Here is a 19,333-nt window from a genome sequence, read left to right as displayed (position 1 = left end):
GTACTTGTGGGGACATTTGGCCCTCACAAGTATAATAATACGCACGCACGCACGCACACACACACACACACACACACACACACACACACACACGCACACGCGTGCACACACACGGACGGACGCACGCACACACAGCTGTACCCGCTGTCACGGATTAAACCACTGCTTAATGATATTGTCGATATGGCAGCATCTCTCCCACACACACACACATGCACAAAAACACTTCCCTCTCAAAGAAATACGCAAACCTCTCTCTCTCTCTCTCTCCCTCAGTTCTTTGTTTCTCCCTCTCTCCTCCCTGCCCGCCCTCCCTCCCTCCCTCTGCCCCTCATCCCTTGCTGTGCCTCCACTGCACCCAATATGGTCCACACACATAGCAATTTACACCAGCGGGGGGAAGGGGGGGGGGTAAGAAGGGGGATAACAGCAATACTGTGTGCATATGATAATTAGTAGCAGCGTGTCCGTACCTTGGTAACTGTAGAGATCTCCCACGCTGTTCTGGCGCGTGATGTGCTGCCAGTAGGCACTGCGTGGCAGCGAGATGGACTTGGTTAGCATCTCTCTGGAGTGGATCTGAAAAGCGGACAGAGAGAGAAAAAAGCCCTTTTACAGTTTCTCCTCCTCATGCCCAGGCTACTCATAAGCCACACGCACAGCGAGGAGGATATGGCTCTTTTTGGAAGTAAACAAGAGTCAGAGGGGAAAAAGAGCCTTCGCGCACTACCGCATTTCCAGACCCATTTAACCGGGAACGTATCTGTGGAACCACTTTAACCCTTATTTTATACTTTGGCTATTCAAAAATAGCAGATATACAAGTGAAAATGTGTTAAAATATTTGAATATATATGCAGTATATATTTATAACTCAAATCTTTGCTTCTGGGGGGTCCCTGGAACAACATATTTTGAGATGGGGGTCCGCGGTCAAATACATATAATTTTGTCCTTTTTTTTTGGTACATTTGTAGAATCCCCAGAAGCAAAGATTTGAATTACACATGTTCACTTTAAAAAATATAATTATGTTCAAAGATTTGCACAAATGTTCATGATTTAAAAAAAAAAAAAGCAGAGCAAAGCTCATAGCACGGCACTATGAGCTTGTATAGACAAATCCACAGAACGGCAATCATAACTGCGGTGTCAAGCGGCTGCCGCTCCGCACCGCGACACCGCAGTTATGATTGCCTACAGTCAGCGCGTCTGTGGATTCGTATATATCTGCTATTTTTGAATAGTATAAGATAATGGTTAAAGTGGTTAAAATTTAAAATGACAGATGCTTTCCCGGTCCTAATGGGTTAAGTGCCAATTTAATTCAGAATGCGTGAGGAGGAAGATGTATTCTAGTGACGTTCAGTGCATCATATCAGAATGTACCCTACTGACCCGGACCGCTGGCGTAGTGGTCAGGGGACCAAGGGTACAATGTAGCCTGACGGCCTTTGCTGCGTGTCACTCTCCATCTCTCTCCCCATTTCCAGCCTACTGTCCTATCCATGATAAAGGCATAAAAGCCCAAAAATAAGTCCTTACTTTTTTTAAAACTACTTTTTAAAATATCGTTGCTGTCAGGTAGAAACCTCTTATCTTCATACTTTTTTTTTTGTTTTGGTAAATGAATGGCCTACTTCGCCATAATACAGTGTCACACAAAAGTAACCAAAAATGGCAGATCTAAAAGCTCAAAACCTTTTGAGCTCGTAGATCTGCGGATCATTTTTTTTTATCCAGTTTTGGACAATATGAGGTTTCCGCCCAACAGCAACGATATTATACTTTTATAGTTTACCATTAAAAGGAGTGGTCTCAGAGCCATGGCACCACTTTAGCTGCTGTCGACAAATTTGCAACGTGTGTAATGAATTTAACAAGAAAATGGGGGAGGGGGGGGGGGGGGCATTAAACAGAATCTACTTAATAGTAAACATGATATTCCCCAGAGCCATGATGTAAGTGTAAGTGGTCAGTGTTCTGCAGCTATCCCTGTGATTTATAGCGCCGAGGCTAAACGCTGCGTTTGGAACGCGTCCCAAATGGCGGGGTCCAGGAGCATGGCCATATGGTCAAGGCTCATCAAGCTCTAGGCAGGCTTACATAAATAAAGAATACAGATGATGGCAAAAGAGGGATGGAGGGAGAGAATGGAAGGAACGGAAGGAACGGAGGCGAAAACCGCGGGGCGTCGCATGGTTTCCGCTCCAATGAGGTACTCTTGGCGAGAGACCAGGCAACACTGGCGGCTCCCCACTGTGAAATGTGTGTGTATGTTTTGATTGGTGTGTGTGTGTGTGTGTGTGTGTGTGTGTGTGTGTGTGTGTGTGTGTGTGTGTGTGTGTGTGTGTGTGTGTGTGTGTGTGTGTGTGTGTGTGTGTGTGTGTGTGTGTGCGTGTGTGTGTGTGCGTGTGCGTGTGCGCGTGTGTGTGTGTGTGTGTGTGTTCAACATCTTGCGCGTGAAAATGATGATTTATATTATCCATGTTCACTGATTCCTAAAAAGCAATGCTGGACACAGTAGCAGCTGCGAGGGTCTAACTGGCCTAAATCAAAACACGCAGCGTTAGAGCTTTCTGTGGAGTCTAATTCATTCATTCAGTCTAATTAGTGTGCTCACTGGAAGCTGGCAGAGTAGCACACTCGTGTTATCTTTGTTTTTTCTTCAGTTATTCTTCCAAATGTTGTTTGTGTCTCTAACTAAGTACAGACAGTCAGGCCAAGCACCAGATTAAATAAATAGGAGAGGCATTTGATTTTCATGAAGGGGCACACAAAATCACCACACGTCAAAACATTAATTGCATGTGCCCACTTGAAAAGTGCTAATAATAATTTAACAACAAAGACTGTGTGCAATAAGCACTGATGCACAAATACTCAAAGAGGGGGCAGAGCACTCTCGAGGGAGCATTCTGGTATTCCGTCATAAAAACAAATCCAAGTAAACTTGTCACTCTGGAGTGCAGGAAAAACGAAAACGGGTTTCAAGTCGTGACGCCATGGACAAACCAAGGACAGCACAAGTCACTCTACATGCATCGATTTGCGAATGTTTCAGCACCACTGTTGATGGACAGCGACAGGTCATGTGCTGTGACCCAGAACCATGCCTTTTTTACACAGATAAAACACCCAAGAGAACATAGCAGCATACAGAGCTGCAGCCTGGCTGTCTGAGTCTCCACAGAGGCAGTGTGTTTGTAGTTAAGCCGATACAACACTACAGCGACACATGCAAAGATCTATGACGCACAACGATGGAATGTCAAGTGGTTGAAATTGAAAAGGACTAGTGATTTTTCATGATTCATATAGAGATTCAAGAGGGGTTTATTCGTCATTCTCTCAAACAGGTACAAGCAGCAAAGCGATGGTGTGATGCGATCAAATGCAAATGACTCATTTCTCACCAACAAAGCTGTCTTTGAACTCTAAACATTAAAAGACCATGTACAACATTAAAAGGCCTATTCAAACTAGACAGCTGCGCTTAGCTTGATAAGCATCACAGCTACAAATCCATTCCAGGATATAATGACATATAATTAGATGTTCTATAGTGTTAAAGAACGTTTTTCTTCAGTCAGTACATCATCATTGAAAAACGTTAATAACGGGCGCTCGGGTGGCCCCACCACCACAGAGTCCGGGGGTTCGAATCCATCATGGTGCATCCGGCTTTGTTGAGTGTCTATACAAACACAATTGCCCCGTGTTTGGGGAGGGAAGCCGGGCAGGGAGGGTGATATTTGTCATTGCACGGCATCTGTCAGTGTGTTGGGCGGGAGAAGTAAGACGCTCCACGTCCTCCCGGTGGGGGCTCCTCACTGGCAGGTGAGCCAGTAAGATACAACAGCAGTGACAACACACAGAAATGTGTGTGGGGAGGAATTAATAGGCATAACGACTACATTGGTGAGAAAAAGGGTAAAACGCATAAAGGATTTTTTTTTTAATGAAACAAAAACCAAAGTAAGCTGTGGAGTCTCTCACATCCTTTGCCCAATGGTATTTCTGCCTCCGCTACTGCCAATTCAATGAGGAGAAATCAAGTCGAAAAGAATAGCAGAATTACAAAGAGATACAGATTTTTGGCGACTAGACTAGAAAGGTACTGTATCGTTTGGAGAAAACGTCCCCTGGAGTCTAGATGCTGGTTGTGGTGGCGGCGATGTTGTAAAGTCAAGAGAGGAAGAGGATTCACTGACTGGTTTTAGCATTTATTCAGTGGTTGAGAATATGAAACAATGTTGAAGTCAATAATAAAAGCATAAGTGAGTTTTTCAAACCAAAGCAGTCCAAAAGAAAAAACAGTTAGTGAAATTGGATCAGTGGGTAATGAGAAAAATCAAGAGGAGAATGCTTCTGTTTCTGAGAAAGCCATGGATAATCACAAGTCTGGCCATGCTGAGGCGGAACTAACTGTGGGAAATCGTCAGGAAGGCTGTTTTGATCAGACGGACATGTGACTTGCCAGTGACTGCTGCTTGGAGATGCAAAAGGGAGAGCCTGTTGCTTTACCTTGAACAACAAAGGAGACCTACAGTATGCAGGTGAACGACTGGACTTGAGTTACAACTGTACTCTAACCGCTTTTTTCGTCAATGTACACAAAATCTCTTCGCCCAAAAAAACAGCCGAACCATTTCGAATAATGGCCCGAACATTCCCCCAGAATAGGCATGCCGGGCTTGCATCAGACACACATCACTGACTTTGATTCTTATCACTTATAGCGTTGACATCAAGGGTCTCCATTAAAGGGACACAGGCAGGCAGGCAGGCAGGCAGGCAGGCAGGCAGACAGACAGAGATATCTCCATATATGGGCATAAAAGGGACAGACGGGTACAATGGGTATTCTAAATGCTTCCGTCACACTCATACACACTGTAGTATGACACATAGGCGCCGATCCCGTGGGACGGGCGACGGCGAGCACCCACTGGGAATGTGCTGGTCCGGTCTGACAGTTAAAACGATTTGTAACGTGTGCATGCACTGTGCAAGATGCACTAGTCTTTTACCGCACGTAATTCTGAAAGGGATTTCTGTCATTCAAACTATCTCTCTCTGTAATCTTCAAAGTCTGATTATTAATTCCTTGTGTCAGTTGTTATCATCCGCCAATAATCCAATTTGAGCACCCACCGGAAAAATCGCCGCCCCTGGTATGACCGAAGCATTTGAACATTGTGGGAGGCAGCAGTCTGGCTCGAGAGACGCTGCACACTATCACTGCTGATTATTCAATCTCTCTCCTTTGTAGCAACTCCATCGTCGCTGATCACTGGTGGTTATTAACTAAACGACCAACCTAATGTATCTTTTAACGTCTGTCCACTGTTAGATCTGTATGAGTCACTTCTTGTGAGCGACTTTTACTCAGCCCGGTGGTGACGCAGGCGTTTAGCCCATTCAATCCTGGAACGCATAGCTGCGTCATTTTTGTTTTTTTGCAACAGTATAACCATTATCTTATACTTTGGGCTATTCAAAAATAGCAGATCCACGCTACGAGCTTGTAGATCTGCTATTTATTTTTTAAATCGTGTCATTTTTTGCAAATCTTTGAATATATATATATTTTTATAGCGATCATTTTTTACTCAAATCTTTGCTTCTGGGGATTATACAAATGTCTTCTAAATCCTAACAGTTTTTTTTTTTTTTTTTAAAGCTTATGTTGCTATAATGTCCTATAAGGTTCTCAAACTTTTTCATGTCAAGGACAATCAAAAATGATATGTATTTGTCCGGGGACACCCCACATTTCAAAATATTTTGTTCCTTAGACCCTCAGAAGCAAAGAGTAAACAATTTATATATTCAAAGAAATTGTCACGATTCTCAAAAATAGCCAAAGAAATCTAAAATGACAGATGCGTTCCCGGTCTTAATGGGTTAAGCCTCACTGGCCTCTCTGGATCAGAGGGCTGGATAACAGCTCTAGAAGTTCATGAGCATGCGCACCTGGGAGCTCTTCTCCATCTCCTCCAACATCCTCTCATGTTGCTGGGCGATGGACAGTGTGGCAGAGTGGACCCGCTGGTAGATCATCTCTCCTTCCCTCGTCTGGAACGTGAACAAACCCTCGCCTGTGTCACACATCCTGAAACAGAGAGAGAGATAACAGAGAGAGATGACATGTTATTTAGACAGACGCTAGCCTTGACAACCTTGCAGGATTATGCAAAGGCTAAAATGTACAGTATCTTAGATAGCATGTTATGTAGATAGATGCCAGGTTGTGTGTATAGTTCCAATGTAGGCTGATGATAGGCGCTTGGTTTACGTATGTATTAGTTATTATTAGATTATTGTTTTACTTATGTATTACTTTATTATTAGATTACTATTTCTATGCATTTGATGTATTATTAATGTATTATCTTGTGTCTCTGCTTACTGTAAATCACTCTGGATTAAGAGCGTCTGCTAAATGCCAAAACTGTAAACTGTTAATTGTGTACTTGGTATCCTATAGTTTCAATGTACAGATTATTATTTTGATAGTATATTGTTTAGACTGATGCTAGGTTCTTGGTTTACCTGTGATCCTAGTTTACTGAGGCACTACACTGACTCTCTGCATTGGTGCGCAAACGCACACGCACAAATAGACACCTGCCACTTCATTGCCTCGAGGACTGTGTGACTAACGTTGATATCCTGGGATGTTGTGGAATTTCAAAGTTGCTTTGTGAAAGTATTTTTGTTTTGTTTTGTCCCCCCCTTGACATTTTGTTTCCCAAAGTTGTTTCACTCTTGCCACCACTCCATGTATGAATGCATGCACACACACACATGCACACACATGCACGCACATGTACACTCGCACACACACACACCTACTGTACCTTCCGGACTCAAACGTGAACCAGGTGGAGTCTCGTCCGTATCTGCGGAGGGAGCTCAGTGGCCACATGACCAGCTTGACGCGTGCGTTGTGGATGTCCCACAGGTAGATGTTCTCGTGGGTGATCTGCATGGTACACTCCCCGTAGATGTCCAGGTTAGGGGTGGGCATCAGGTACACGTTGAAACGCTCTGGAAGCATTCAGACACACACACGGTTCATCACGGTTCATCATCAGGGACGACGATAACGGAGCAAATGCTCTGTAACCGTTCAGACAAGCAGACAGACAGACAGACAGACAGGGTTGTTGTTGTTGTTGTTATCAGATGATAAAGAGACCAAAGGCAGAGGAGACACGATCGGTGACAGAGAAAGTGCATTTTGCGGCTGAAGATTATTTTTGGATTGTCACTCCAAAGCAAGACTGAAATGACTGAATACATTTCCATGTTTTGGCGGTGGCATATTACAAATGGGTTGCACAAAGTTTGCATAAATGCGATTATAGTCCTAATAGAGCCGTATACAGAAAGGTGTTCCTTTAACACGAACACAGAAATGGACCTGTAATAGGGTAGGATTTTACTGTGTAATACCAGTATACTCAATAGTGAAATTACCTCATGATCTGATCAAGTGTTTACCTTACACAGATATAGACACATTTATAGTGCTGTTATGAATGTCAAATAGTCTACGGTCGCTTTTGACAATTGTGTCATTCCAGTTAAGTAACTTCTCCATGGATCAGTACAGAAGTTATTTCAGTTGACTGTGTTTGCACTCAGAACTGGAAATTATCATTCCTACCAGCTTGCATGAGCATGAAATTTCACAAATTGCAAAGATAAAACGGACAGCTCATTTGACGAAAAGGCAGGCGAGGGAGACAAAAGAAGCAATAAGAAAGTCAGGAGACATCTAAATTCAATAGTTTTGGAGACGACCTGCTGCTCATCCTAAACAGGGTTATGTAAGGTACTGATTAACGTGAAGGAAGGGCAGTTATTTCTCCCTGGCTTCTTCTGCTCTCCCCAGAGAGAGAGAGAGAGAGAGAGATGGAGAGAGAGAGAGAGAGAGAGAGAGAGAGAGAGAGAGAGAGAGAGAGAGAGAGAGAGAGAGAGAGAGAGAGAGAGAGAGAGAGAGAGAGAGAGAGAGAGAGACCCCTATTCTGGGCGGAACATTTGCCAGAAATAGACGATCTGCAAGCTTCACAACACATCGCGTTCTGGCGAAGAGCTTCGGCGTAGAAGGAAACAACAGCAGAATTACAGTTGCAACTCCGTTTCCCTAAGAATAGAGGTTAACTGCATCAGACAAATTAGAAATATTTCCCTATAGGACTGTTAAATATGTCCGGCACTCATTACATTGTCTCATGTGATACACCCCCACCCCCTCCTGTCTGTTAACAAAGTAAATCATTATTTGTGCACACAGATTTGACCCTGGCCACCCAGGGTCCTGGCCCCCAGCTCTAGCACCAAAGCGTCATAAGGTCCAATTACTTTAATCCCTCTAATACCTCTAATTATTAGTGTAACAGACTTGAGTTACAACTGTAGTCGGACTGCTTTTGTCCATCTGCACCAAATCTCTTCGCCAGAAACAGACGATCTACAACCTCAAAACGTGTCACACCGGGTAGAAGCTTGCCCCCAGAATAGTGATGCTGGGGTTCATGTGGTTAAAGGACCACAGAGAGAGAGAGAGAGAACGAGAGAGAGGGGGCTCCATAATGTGTATTAGCACTTTATAATTATGCCTAATGATTCAAAATAAACCATGCGTCTACTGTGGGGAGGAGATGGCTATGTCATCACTTGGAAGCTCTATTTTTAGGAGCAGTTCAAATGAACTCTGATCTAATTATCGGGCTCCGACGTTTGGGGAGGATTACTAATTGAAACGTGAGCGGCACTGAGCCACTCGTTTCGCTCCGAGCGACAAAGGAACGAACGGCGCCGTCCAAAGATTGTCTCCACATGCCTCACGACACACACTCGACACCATTTGATGAAAACTGACTGGCAGGATTTTTCTTTGCCGTTTAGCCCTTTTTCTCCCCAATTTAGTCGTTATGCCAATTGATTCCTTCCCTCACATATTTCCGTGTGTTGTCACTGCTGTCATGTCCTACTGGGTCACCTGCCAGTGAGGAGCCCCCACCGGGAGGATGTAGAGCCTTTTCTCCTGCTCTTCCCGCCCAACACTCGCTGCTGACAGCTAGTGCCCCAGCTCATAGGATTATATGCAGTGACAATTACAATTATCGTCCTCCCCGCATGGCTTCCCTCCCCCAAACACAGGACAATTGTGTTTGTGTAGATACTCGTCAAAGCCGGACGCACCGCGGTGGATTCGAATCCACAGACTTTACTTTACCACTGCCTACAATCACTTTCAGAAACGGATTGTTCCAGGCCTATCCTCAATAAAACCGGTTTGAAATCTGCAATTATAAGCAACATAATAAAGACATGCATTTCAATATCCACAGAACTCTGCTCAGCTACTGAGGAGGAATGGGAAAAAAACATGTAAAATACTATGGGAATCAACATGTTCAAACATATGGAGAGAATTCAATTGGAAAAATCATATACAGTATTTCATCACACCCCTGCAAAAAAGATACAGAGGTACTGGGGTAAGCTGTTGGAATCAACATCCCTTTCCGGTTCGATACTTTATACCTGGGCAACATATGACTTACTAGATAATAACGATTAGAGTCTAATTCTGATCCTTCTGGTAGCAAGTAAGAAGGCTATCACAACAAAATGGTTACAGCCAAAGTCACCCACAGTGTAGGAATGGATCGAAATAATTCATGACATTTATAGAATGGAAAAACTGTCTTTCTCTCTCAGAACTCAGGAAGAAAACATATTTTGGATTTGGACTAGATGGACTGAGTATGTAAAACCAATTCGCTCAGATTTCTGCTGAATAACAAAAACAAAAAGGTGAAAGGGTTGTATTTGTGTCTTGTTGACTATTGTCATAATGTGAGTGTAATTATGTTACATAATTATTATGTAACTTTTTTCTTAAAGCTGCCCTGCTGTTGGTTTTTATTTTGTTTAGTTTTTTGATCGCATAAAAACTGTAAAAATGTTGGTCATCACTGAGAACTGAAAAATAGGATTGGAAAATGAATGAATGCATGGACGAGGGCAAATGTACATGTGGGTATGCATTTATATGTGAAGAGTCTATATGATTCTATATGAGTGTTGAACTTGAAATAGTTGCAACATACACTGTATTTTAGGATGACAAAGCTGTCTGTGTACACGATACAACTCTGCTCAGCTGTTTCCAATGCTCATTTGTTAATTGCATGGTCTTCTTTCTCTCAAGTTCAGTCTATTATGTTTCTATATGGCTTATTGCGCATATTGCATATAGCTTTTTTCATATTGAATTTTGCATTGCTTGGCCCCCGTATTGCTGCTTGCAGCTACATACATATATATATTTTTTACTGTTTTAACTGGGATGTCTATGATTTTCATATTGTCATATTTGGTAACCTTTTTAGAAAAGTAATGAACACAGAACGGAGGGCTTTCTATGGGTTTCTTACGCCTCTTATTGTAAAATCCACAGTACAGTATACCACGGACTCTTGTGGCTTTGTCTATTCAACCTCGTGTCCCTTTTTTGGGCATGCCATAATAGGCTTTCTTTTGTTGCTGTTGCAAAAACAAAAAAAACAGATCTACAAGCTCACATCGGGTCTCGAAAAAGTGAGTGATAGTTTTGCACAAACACAGTTTTGACCCTATTGTGCTGAAGAAAACAATCGCACACTAAACGTTACGAACGGACGAGAAGCACATTCTCTTGCCACAGATTCTTTTCAATTACTCGCCCCCTCTTTTTTTAGAACTTTAAACCGTCCGTCCTCCTCGCCTGTTGCTTTTTCTATTTCCTTGGCGAGTCTACAAATGACACGGGAAGGGAAAAGGGAAGGGGCGCTGCTGTGATGATAGCCTGTCGTCCTGCTTCGCGTCTCCCAGTTCCATTTCCTGCTAGTGGAATTATGTGGGGAAGCACATTCATTTCACATGGCTTTAGGAGCCATAATCTCATCCATCTCTGTGACAAGCTTCATTATGAGGGAAGCCAGTGATGCACTGCACTTCTCATTAGGCCTGGAAAAGAGCCCTAGCCGCACAGCCTGTGACCTGTGCTCCAACACGCACGCACACACACACACACACACACACACACACACACACACACACACACACACACACACACACACACACACACACACACACACACACACACACACACACACACACAAGCACACACATATACGCACACGTTTGTATTACTATACTTGTGAGGACATCAACATTTTAGGACAGCATTAAAAATAGCTAAAAATAGACGAAATAGACCCCTAAACCCCAACAGGAATCTTTTCTTACACTCAAAAAAATCTTTTAACCATAAATCAAAAAAGAAAATCTTGTCAGGACCAGGAAAATGGTCGTCGTGAAGTCTTGCTTCTGAAATTCTACTATACTTATGGGGACACTTTGGCCCTCAATGTACAATAATACAAGTACACACACCACAGACACACACACACACACAAGCACTTAGATGACTCAACATGAAGCTACATCCACCAGTGTAACCAGTGTTGTTGCGTACATTGTCAGATATCGACAAAAATGCCCCCCATTAACTGGGCCTAATTGGACAACAGTGGCGCTTTGGGCTCCCCTAGCTGGCCCTCTGAGGGCTTCGCTAGTTCAGTGGTGCACAAAGTATATACTCAAGTAAAAATACTCAAGTATTCAAAAAAGTACAAAATACGAAGTACAATTTATTTTTAATATCAATGCATTGCTGTGTTTAGATGAAGAACACAAAATAAATCCGAAAAATAAAAAGAAATTGTAAAAAATAGCCGATCTACAAGCTCACAACACGTCGCACGCGGTGCATTTTGAGCATGTAGATCGGCTAATTTCACTATCCTATATTAAAATTGGCGGTAGCACTTTACAATAATGACCCGTTATAAAGCATTTATAAACGTTTATAAGTAGTTTGTAGACTATTAACAAATCATTAACAACCTGTTTGTTGACATTCGTAAATGATTACTAACACCTTTATAACTACAGTTACAAATAATTTATAAAGTATTAGTAAGTAGTGAACTATTCATGAATAAGCCATTTATATACATCTGTAAAAGATTATTAAATAATTTGTAACGACCCATTCTAAAGCATCTATAAACGTTTATAAGCAGTTTGTAGACTATTAACAAATCATTAACAACCTGTTTATTGACATTCGTAAATGATTACTAAAACCTTTATAACTACGGTTACAAATCATCTATAAAGGTATTTTATGACTATTCATGAATAAGACATGTATAATACATCTGTAAATGATTATTAAATCCTTTGTAACTGATGTTACATAATATATACAAGCTATTGGTAGCTTGTTCATGTTTAACATATGCTTTGTTAAACATTCCTAAAGTATCTATAAATCCTTAATACATGTTATTATGTGCCCTATAGTAAAGTGAAGACAGTTCATCATTTACAACTGTCTGTTAATGTGTTTGTTCATGTTTAACATGCTTTGTAAAACATTCCTAAAATATCTAAGACTATGCATTATTATACTCTACCAGGAAGGCTGTACTTGTCAGCCATCTGTTAGCTCAATGGGTTGAGACGCAGTATTCATGATCCAGAGGCCATGAGTTCAAATCCCACTGATGTCTTTCCTATGATTCTTTCCTTTGCAGACTGGCTTCCAGAAGATCAACTGAAAACTACCAGGAAGGCTTTACTTGTCAGCCATCTGTTAGCTCAATGGGTTGAGACGCAGTATTCATGATCCAGAGGCCATGAGTTCAAATCCCATTGATGTCTTTCCTATGATTCTCTCCTTTGCAGACTGGCTTCCAGAAGATCAATTGAAAACTACCAGGAAGGCTGTACTTGTCAGCCATCTGTTAGCTCAATGGGTTGAGACGCAGTATACATGATCCAGAGGCCATGAGTTCAAATCCCACTGGTGTCTTTACTGTGATGCTTTCCTTTGCAGACTAACTTCTAGAAAAACAAGTTAAAACCACCAGGAAACCTGTAACTCTCAGCCAACAGCTTAGCTCAACTGGTAGAGCGTCTGTCCAATAACATGACTTGACTTGACTTGACTTGACTTGAGTGGGTTCGATTCCCACTCGAGTCAAGTGTCCCCGGTAACTTGGGGCAACGGATAAATTGACTGATATCCTTAGTGATGCTTCCCTTTGCAGACTAACTTCTAGAAAAACAAGTTAAAACCACCAGGAAACCTGTAACTCTCAGCCGACAGCATAGCTCGACTGGTAGAGCGTCTGTCCAGTAACATGACTTGACTTGACTTGAGTGGGTTCGATTCCCACTCGAGTCAAGTGTCCCCGGTAACTTGGGGCAACGGATAAATTGACTGATATCCTTAGTGATGCTTCCCTTTGCAGACTAACTTCTAGAAAACAAGTTAAAACCACCAGGAAACCTGTAACTCTCAGCCAACAGCATAGCTCGACTGGTAGAGCGTCTGTCCAATAACATGACTTGACTTGACTTGAGTGGGTTCGATTCCCACTCGAGTCAAGTGTCCCAGGTAACTTGAGGCAACGGATAAATTGACTGATATCCGTAGAATAACTTGTGGGAGTGTGCTGGTTCAAATCCAGTCACCACCTTAGTAACTGAAACCAAATCTGGCCAATTCGGTCTCAGTTACTGAGATAGATAGAGGGTGTGTAGAGTAGGCGGAGTAGAGTAGTGAGTAGAGTAGGGGTAGAGTAAAGAGGGAATATAGTCGGGGAGTAGGAGTAGGTCCCAGAAGGGCCCAAGTAGGAGTAGGGCCCAGAGTAGGGGGAGGAGTAGGGCCCTAGGGGTAGGAATATAGGGCTATTCCTACCCCTACTCCTCCCCCTACTCTGGGCCCTACTCCTCCCCCTACTCCTACTCCTCCCCCTACTCCTACTCTGGGCCCTACTCCCACTCCTCCCCCTACTCCTACCCCTACTCTGGGCCCTACTCCCCCCCCTATTCCTACTCCTCCCCCTACTCTGGGCCCTTCTGGGACCTACTCCTACTCCTCCCCCTACTCCCCGACTATATTCCCTCTTTACTCTACTCACTACTCTACTCCGCCTACTCTACACACCCTCTATCTATCTCAGTAACGAAGACCGAATTGGCCAGATTCGGTTTCAGTTACTAAGGTGGTGACTGGATTTGAACCAGGACACTCCTACAAGTTATTCTACGGATATCAGTCAATTTATCCGCTGCTCCAATTTACCGGGGACTTGACGTTAGTGGGAATCAAACCCAGGACTGCTCGGTCCTGGGTTGAACTGGATTTGAACCAGCACACTCCTACAAGTTATTCTACGGATATCAGTCAATTTATCCGTTGCCCCAAGTTACCGGGGACACTTGCCTCGAGTGGGAATCGAACCCACTCAAGTCAAGTCAAGTCATGTTATTGGACAGACGCTCTACCAGTTGAGCTATGCTGTTGGCTGAGAGTTACAGGTTTCCTGGTGGTTTTAACTTGTTTTTCTAGAAGTTATTCTGCAAAGGGAAGCATCACGAAGAATATCAGTCAATTTATCCGTTGCCCCAAGTTACCGGGGACACATGACTCGGAGTGGGAATCGAACCCACTCAAGGAAAGACTCATAGGAAAGACATCAATGGGATTTGAACTCATGGCCTCTGGATCATGAATACTGCATCTCAACCCATTGAGCTAACAGATGGCTGACAAGTACAGCCTTCCTGGTAGTTTTCAGTTGATCTTCTGGAAGCCAGTCTGCAAAGGAAAGACATCAATGGGATTTGAACTCATGGCCTCTGGATCATGAATACTGCGTCTCAACCCATTGAGCTAACAGATGGCTGACAAGTACAGCCTTCCTGGTAGTTTTCAGTTGATCTTCTGGAAGCCAGTCTGCAAAGGAAAGAATCATAGGAAAGACATCAATGGGATTTGAACTCATGGCCTCTGGATCATGTATACTGCGTCTCAACCCATTGAGCTAACAGTTGGATGACAAATATAGCCTTCCTGGTAGTTTTCAGTTGATCTTCTGGAAGCCAGTTTGCAAAGGAAAGAATCATAGGAATGACATCAATGGGATTTGAACTCATGGCCTCAGGATCATGAATACTGCGTCTCAACCCATTGAGCTAACAGATGGCTGACAAGTACAGCCTTCCTGGTAGAGTATAATAATGCATAGTCTTAGATATTTTAGGAATGTTTTACAAAGCATGTTAAACATGAACAAACACATTAACAGACAGTTGTAAATGATGAACTGTCTTCACTTTACTATAGGGCACATAATAACATGTATTAAGGATTTATAGATACTTTAGGAATGTTTAACAAAGCATATGTTAAACATGAACAAGCTACCAATAGCTTGTATATATTATGTAACATCAGTTACAAAGGATTTAATAATCATTTACAGATGTATTATACATGTCTTATTCATGAATAGTCATAAAATACCTTTATAGATGATTTGTAACCGTAGTTATAAAGGTTTTAGTAATCATTTACGAATGTCAATAAACAGGTTGTTAATGATTTGTTAATAGTCTACAAACTGCTTATAAACGTTTATAGATGCTTTAAAAGGGTCGTTACAAATGATTTAATAATCTTTTACAGATGTATATAAATGGCTTATTCATGAATAGTTCACTACTTACTAATACTTTATAAATGATTTGTAACTGTAGTTATAAAGGTTTTAGTAATCATTTACGAATGTCAACAAACAGGTTGTTAATGATTTGTTAACCCTTTCACGCATGAATTATGATAACCTGAGAAAAAAAATGTTACTAAGTGTTTTTATGTGTCTTTAGACATAAATATAACAACTGCACTTTATTTTTTTTAAAACAATAATTTTTTAAGGAGTTATTGATCTGTCCACTCAGGAGGACAGCATGCGTTTGTGTTTTTAACTGAAAAGAATAAGGATAAAATAGAACCAATGAATAAAATGATAAAAATCTAATAATATCAAATCAAATATATTTGTAATGCTGTAAAACAACATTTTTCACATTTCTAACATATTCTAATACTATTTATTAACTTTCTCTTGACTCCTTGGCTCAACAAACACAAAACGCATAAATAATAGTGCTTCTACTGTCAAGTGAAAACCAAAATAACTCTAAATTGAACACCAACATGAGTGCTTACTGTCTAGTGAAAACCAGTCTAGTGTGATGGCTGATGGCTGATTGAAGTTAGCCTGGCATGGCCAGACTAGTCCAGGCTAGATTGAAATAGTCGCACCTGGCCTGAGTCAAACTAAATTGACTAAGCACCTAGGGCACAAAGCCTGCAAGCATTTTATGCAGATGTACTTGAATGTTCTTGTGCATGCAACATCATGGCATCTGTTTGCATTGTTTTGTGTCTGTATGCTGGGGCCAGTGGTTTCCAGGGGCAAACCTGGTCTCAGGGGTGCATTGGACACTGCAATGTGTTTCACAATGTTCATACAAGATGGACTTGGTGAAGCGATATAGTACAGGATATAGGTCAGTAAAACTGAAGAGACTTTATTACTGAAATACATCTGAAAGAGAGTGTTGGGAGAGTTACTCACAATGACCTCTGTTATTTTTGTAGAAAATGTTCATCAAAAAAATGGTGGCGGCTGGTGGTGATTTTGGGTGGGGGGCTAAGAAATCTATTATACTAAATAAGCTACCTATATAGTTTACCCTGCAGCAACAGGGTCACATTCCAGATACCAGGTTACAGTAATGACACTACTATAGGCCTATACTTTGTTATAGCAAGAGCTCCACTCCACAACAACACAAGTAGGCTACCCACAATAATAGCCTGATGATGCAAAAAATAAACACACACACACACACACACACACACACACACACACACACACACACACACACACACACACACACACACACACACACACACACACACACACACACACACACACAAAATAATATTTCTTTCTCTGTGCATTTTAGCAAAAAGGATTATACGCCAAAATGATTGGATAGGCAACATGTTATGTGATCCAACAGTAATGACTGCTGATAACCTACTGCAACAGTTTTTATTACAACTGCAATAATTTCAAATAGCTCCATGGGGATTGTTTTTGTTTGTGTGGGATGGGGGATGGCTTGTTGAAGTAGTCTGACCTGGCCTGAGTCAAACTAATTGGACTAATTGGACTCAGAGTTAGGCACTGTGAGTCCAATTAGTTTGACTCAGGCCAGGTGAGACTACTTCAATCAACCATATCACCCATCACACAGTTAGGTTTTTGCTCAAGTCTGACCACTTGGGTCAAAACTGAATTTCCCTTGTAGGTTCAAATAGGTTATTATTATTATTATTATTAGTAGTAGTAGTAGTAGTAGTAGTAGTATTTGTATTATCATCATCATTCAGCTTCACTGTCACTGCTAATCATATTTGCTTATCCTTCTTTTTCTGGCAGCCATTGATCACCACTGGCCACTAGCATCATCCTCACTTTAGTCATATAATAGTTACTCCACTATCCTGTAGGCCTAGGTCTATAATGAGCTGCACATGACCTCTACAAAATATAGAAAAAAAATAGACACAAATGTACTCACATAATGTAAAAAAAATATGCACAAAATATAATTCTTTATACAAACAATGCAGGTTACTTTCTAATAACATGAATACATTGATTTATATCCAAAAAGGTTACTGCAGATGAAGCATTTTCAAGAGCAAACTGTGGCAGCAAAAGTATGAATTGTAGTTGAAATAGAGCCAGTGATGCATGCAGTCCAATTTAGTGGACAGATGATCAATCATAATTTCCTCCCAATATAAAATCAATACTTGGAATTTTTCACAACTATAGTGCTTATTAGATGTTACTTGATGTAAAAATATTTTTTTTACCTGCAGGGGTCTCCTACTTTAGAAGGAACGGATAGATATTCCTGAGCTGTTGGGCTTGTTTACATTTTTGTCAGCCATCTTGGATGTTGAAAAAATTATGTTGCAGTTAAAACACCTGGCCACTGGATGGCAGTATTGAGGTGATGCTCTAGCGTCCCCTGTATAGGCTAGTATGCAACTCTGACATCAAAACCTATTCTTATAATAGAAAATGACATTTTAATAGTTGTCCACTGTAGTGACCGTTATGCGTGAAAGGGTTAATAGTCTACAAACTACTTATAAACGTTTATAAATGCTTTATAACGGGTCATTATTGTAAAGTGCTACCAAATTGGCTTAAGGGAGGACGGACCTCTGACGTCACGCTCATGTCACCATGACTCAGCCACCATATAAGGAGTTCCCAACGCAGCTACGCCCAAATATGGAGTGTGTTGTCTAACCTCAATGTGTCGTCATGGCATCAGGCGCAAATTAATCTCTCAAGACAGATTCAGAGCTCCGCAGCCGAATCTGTCGGGAGCTCCTGTTATAACGTGTATAGTTAGGAATGTTAGGAATGTACACAAAGACACGTGGACCGGAAGTGGAGGGCTGAGGGCGGACCTTATGGCCAACATCCTGTTATCCACATTCTATTGAGAGGTCCCCCCAGAGTCAAATTCAAAGGAAAACAACAGCAGAGGGCACTGTTTTTTCCTTTTTTTAGACTATGGGTGCCCAGATTGGGCGCAAATGAATTAGTCAGCTCCATATATGGGCACAAAAGGAGGCATGCGCATATATGGGGCATATACTGATCACATCAGGGCTCTCCATATATGGGCTTAAAAGGGACATGGACTGATAAATACAGAGATCTCCATATATGGACATATCAGTCGGATCGGCGGTGCGACGTAGGTGTGAGGGCCCTCTAGTACTTGAAATAGGGCTTAAGTGGTTAATTCATAATAGATTTCTGTAAGTTTGGGTCCTAAGAGTCCCTTCCTAGAGTGAAAGTCATGCGCTTGTAAAAAGAAAAAACACAAAAATTTACTTAATTACAGTAGTACTCAAGTAAATGTACTTAGTTACTGTCCACCACAGCACATGACAGGCAGGGGACTTGGAGCTACAGTATAGCCGCTATAAGTGCTTGGTGGTGGCCTGGCGGGTGGGCTAAGAGAGAGAGATTGACCCGGAGCGTGTGTCTGTGTTAGCGGGACTAATTGGGCACTCACCATTCTGCTCCCGCTGCACCCCCGCTGCTAACAGGTCTGGCTCGCCCAGGCTGATGTCGTTCAGACGGCTGCCCAGGCACTCCACGCACAGCAGCTTGCACCACTCCTCTGCATCCAGCTCTGCACACATGCACACAGACATGCACACAAAAAGACAAAAGGCACGTTGAGATGTGATATATTTACATTGGAAATACAAATGCCTTTTAAAGAGGTGGTGCCA

General features: G+C 42.0%; 1 protein-coding gene across 1 annotated transcript in view; it reads right to left on the bottom strand.

Annotated features, from left to right (window-relative positions):
• dok6 (docking protein 6) overlaps window positions 1-19,333 on the bottom strand; it is a 96,080-nt gene that overhangs the window by 15,482 nt on the left and 61,265 nt on the right. The window contains exons 4-7 of the mRNA XM_084048940.1: window positions 19,111-19,230; window positions 6,867-7,056; window positions 5,980-6,118; window positions 474-579 (exon numbers count right to left, since the gene is read on the bottom strand). Of these exons, the coding sequence (XP_083905066.1) occupies window positions 474-579; window positions 5,980-6,118; window positions 6,867-7,056; window positions 19,111-19,230 (555 nt within the window). The remainder of the gene's footprint in view (window positions 1-473; window positions 580-5,979; window positions 6,119-6,866; window positions 7,057-19,110; window positions 19,231-19,333) is intronic.

Source organism: Gymnoscopelus microlampas (assembly GCF_963454915.1).
Source record: "Gymnoscopelus microlampas genome assembly, chromosome: 22".
Classification (NCBI taxonomy): domain Eukaryota; kingdom Metazoa; phylum Chordata; class Actinopteri; order Myctophiformes; family Myctophidae; genus Gymnoscopelus; species Gymnoscopelus microlampas.
Note: the sequence above shows the minus strand (reverse complement) of the source record. Positions and strands in the feature narration are given on the sequence as shown.